General features: G+C 34.0%; 1 protein-coding gene across 2 annotated transcripts in view; it reads left to right on the top strand.

The window, feature by feature from the left end:
- The window catches only part of LOC116096530 (probable ubiquitin carboxyl-terminal hydrolase FAF-X), a 144,156-nt gene that overhangs the window by 93,347 nt on the left and 47,785 nt on the right, over nt 1–3,024 (top strand). For both annotated transcript variants that reach the window (XM_031378461.1, XM_031378452.1), the window contains exons 26-28: nt 978–1,147; nt 2,199–2,307; nt 2,489–2,635. In XM_031378461.1, the coding sequence (XP_031234321.1) occupies nt 978–1,147; nt 2,199–2,307; nt 2,489–2,635 (426 nt within the window). The remainder of the gene's footprint in view (nt 1–977; nt 1,148–2,198; nt 2,308–2,488; nt 2,636–3,024) is intronic.

The raw sequence follows: 3,024 nt of genomic DNA, 5'->3' as shown, positions 1-3,024 counted from the left end.
CCTGTGATCCTGGTTATGTCAGAACTCCTCAGAGTCAAGCTGTCTCTGTGATCCTGTGATTCTAGGATTCTGGGATCCTGCGCTTGTTAGATCACCTAGGAGTGTGGCTTTCTCTGTGTGTTGTGGGCTTAAATACTGTTTTAATTGGTTCTTTTAGTATAGAAGTAAGAAGAGTATCATCATTTACATGTTATATCAAGATCTCTTAGGAACAGATTAGCCCTTAGAAATAAAATTGCTTCTGCAAAGGGATTGGTTTGTTTTAGATGGTTGGTTGGTTGGTTGGTTGGTTGGTTGGTTGGTTGGTTGGTTGGTTCGTTCGTTTGTTGGTTCGTTCGTTCATTGGTTATGAATTTGTTTTGTTTTCTAGAGACAGGGTTTCTCTGTGTAGCCCTGGCTGTCCTGGAACTCACTCTGTAGATCAGCCTGGCCTCGAACTGAGACATCCACCTGCCTCTGCCTCCTGAGTGCTGGGATTAAAGACATGCACCATCATCTCCCAGCTGCATTGGGATTGTTAGCTCTTATTGTACTTACCTGCCTGATGTACTTCTGATAAATTAAAATAATATTTTATAAGAAATCCTAATGTTTTATATTGATTACGTTTTGATGGGAATTGCGAATTAAAAAATCTTAGCTACATATTTTAGGTTTCAGAAGTATTTGTTGATCTCGAGAAATTGTAAGATGATTAATTTTTTTTACTAAAAATGGCATTCTGTGTAGACTTGGAAACATTAAGGTTTCTCTGGAAGGAATTATAATCACACAAAAATAAACTACTTCCTACTTTGAGAAAAAAAGTAGATGGTTAATAAAATTACTTTTTATTAACCATACTAACACTTCAGTAAGAACAAGTGAGTAGAAAAGGACATGTGTGATGCACCACAGAGAAGATAACATTAAATACTAACTGAAACTTTGACCATGTTTTATAAGTGGATCTCTAATAATTTGTTCATGGTTTACAGACCACCAGTACAAGGAGTAATCCAGAAGTGAAAGATGAACAGGTTTGCTGTGAAGCCCTGGAAGTGATGACATTATGTTTTGCTTTAATTCCAACTGCTATGGATTCACTCAGTAAAGAAAAGACCTGGCAGATGTTTGTCATTGATTTACTATTGTACTGTCCTAGCGAGTAAGTGTATTTTTTAAATAATTATTTGGGAATTTCACAAAATGTACTCTGGTTACCCTTTCTTTTCACCCCTCTGATGTTCACCCCACCTGCCCTTCAGGCCTTCCCACTAAAAAAGAAAAAAAAAATACAAGTGTAATTTATGGTAGACACATACTCACTGTGACATGGTTAAACTCCCAGTGGCCAGCCCCTTAAAGAATAACTGATTCCTTTCCTACCTTCACTAACACCAGTAGCCATTTATTATGGAATACTACAAGTAGTGTTTTGGTGGTTTTGGTTTTGGGGTTTTTTTAATTTTTTTTTTTTATTTTACATCTCAAATGTTATCTATTTGGGAGATATCCTGTTTCTTTGGGGGAGTTCCCCCACCCACTCCCACCTCAATGCCCTAATATTACCCTACGTTGGGGCATCAAATCTCCCCTGGACCGAGACCTTCCCTCCCATTGATGCCAGATAAGGCCATCCTCTGCTATATATACAGGTATAGTATTTATTTTAGAGATATGAATGTTATATCATCGTTTTTCTACTACTAAAATGTAAAAGTTTGATTATCTCTTAAGAAAGAATAGTATACTATAATAGTAATTGAAGGGCTGTCATTTTTTATGAATGCTCATGTGACAATGGTATCTTTACAGTTACACATATTCTGGTATGCAGTTAGCTGTATTAGGTTTTCATGAATTGTTGCTGCAGAGCTCACTTCAAACAAATCTAGAAAAGTTAGAGGGGAAAAAATGTATAAGTGTTTCATATATTTCATAGTATCTAGAGTGGCATTTTTGTCTTGTTAATGAAACAAATCATTCATATTTTTATTCTTCTGTGGTTCTCTTTGACATAATCCAACATGGTTCTTAACTCTTAGTGTATTTTAAAAGATTTAGTAAGTCATACATTAAAATTACCACAATATTATAAATTAGTGATGTGTTCAATCGCATGTAAAAATTGGACGTCAACTCTTTGAAAAATGTTGTAAACTCATCTTTGCTAGCAGTTAAGTGTAGTGTATATTTATTACCTTATATTGTTGCAGAACTATACGGCAGTTGGCACAGGAGCAGTTCTTTTTAATGTGTACCAGATGTTGCATGGGACATAGACCTCTGGTGTTCTTCATTACTCTACTCTTTACCATTTTGAGGGTAAGACATTTTTAATGTACCTGTCAATATGATCTATTCCTTAAAATGAAAGATATTCAAATAATAATTATAACTTTAATTTCATTTAAGTCATGATCAGTAGGTGTAGATATGATATTATAGATATTAAGATTTTTTGACAATTAAGTCAGTACTGATCACAGATTTTTTTATATTTCAGGGTACAGCAACAGAGAAGGGTAAACATTCAGATGTCTACTTCACACTTTTAAGGCGTCTTCTCACTTATGCCTACAACAGCAACATTCATGTACCCAATGTTGATGTTCTTCTCAATGATGAAATTGATTGGCTTAAAAGGGCTAGGGTAAGATTCATAATATTCAGATTATTCAATTGTTAAAAGAAATTTATTTATTTTGTTTTGAATACTATAAGTAAAGAAACTATAGATAGTGATATTCCCTTTAATTTCAATACTCAGAAGTTGGAAGGAATATGACCAGAAATTCAAACTGGCTAGTTAGCAGGTAGATACTAAGCATAGGCAACAAGACACTAAAAATATAACAAAATTTTTAAAAGGCAAAATATTTTTCAAGTAGTGATGACTTAGAGAAAATGCATAGCTTGTTTAGATGTTCTTAAAACTTGATATTCTAATGTTCATTTATATTTATTTTGGTATTATCAAACAGCTTTGTGAAATACAGTGTTACATTTTAGGGATGTTTGTGTGTACATATGATGGTTCTC

Source organism: Mastomys coucha, chromosome Y (assembly GCF_008632895.1).
Source record: "Mastomys coucha isolate ucsf_1 chromosome Y, UCSF_Mcou_1, whole genome shotgun sequence".
In the NCBI taxonomy this organism is placed as follows: domain Eukaryota; kingdom Metazoa; phylum Chordata; class Mammalia; order Rodentia; family Muridae; genus Mastomys; species Mastomys coucha.
The sequence above is the reverse complement of the archived record's forward strand: the minus strand, read 5'-3'. Positions and strand labels throughout refer to the sequence as shown.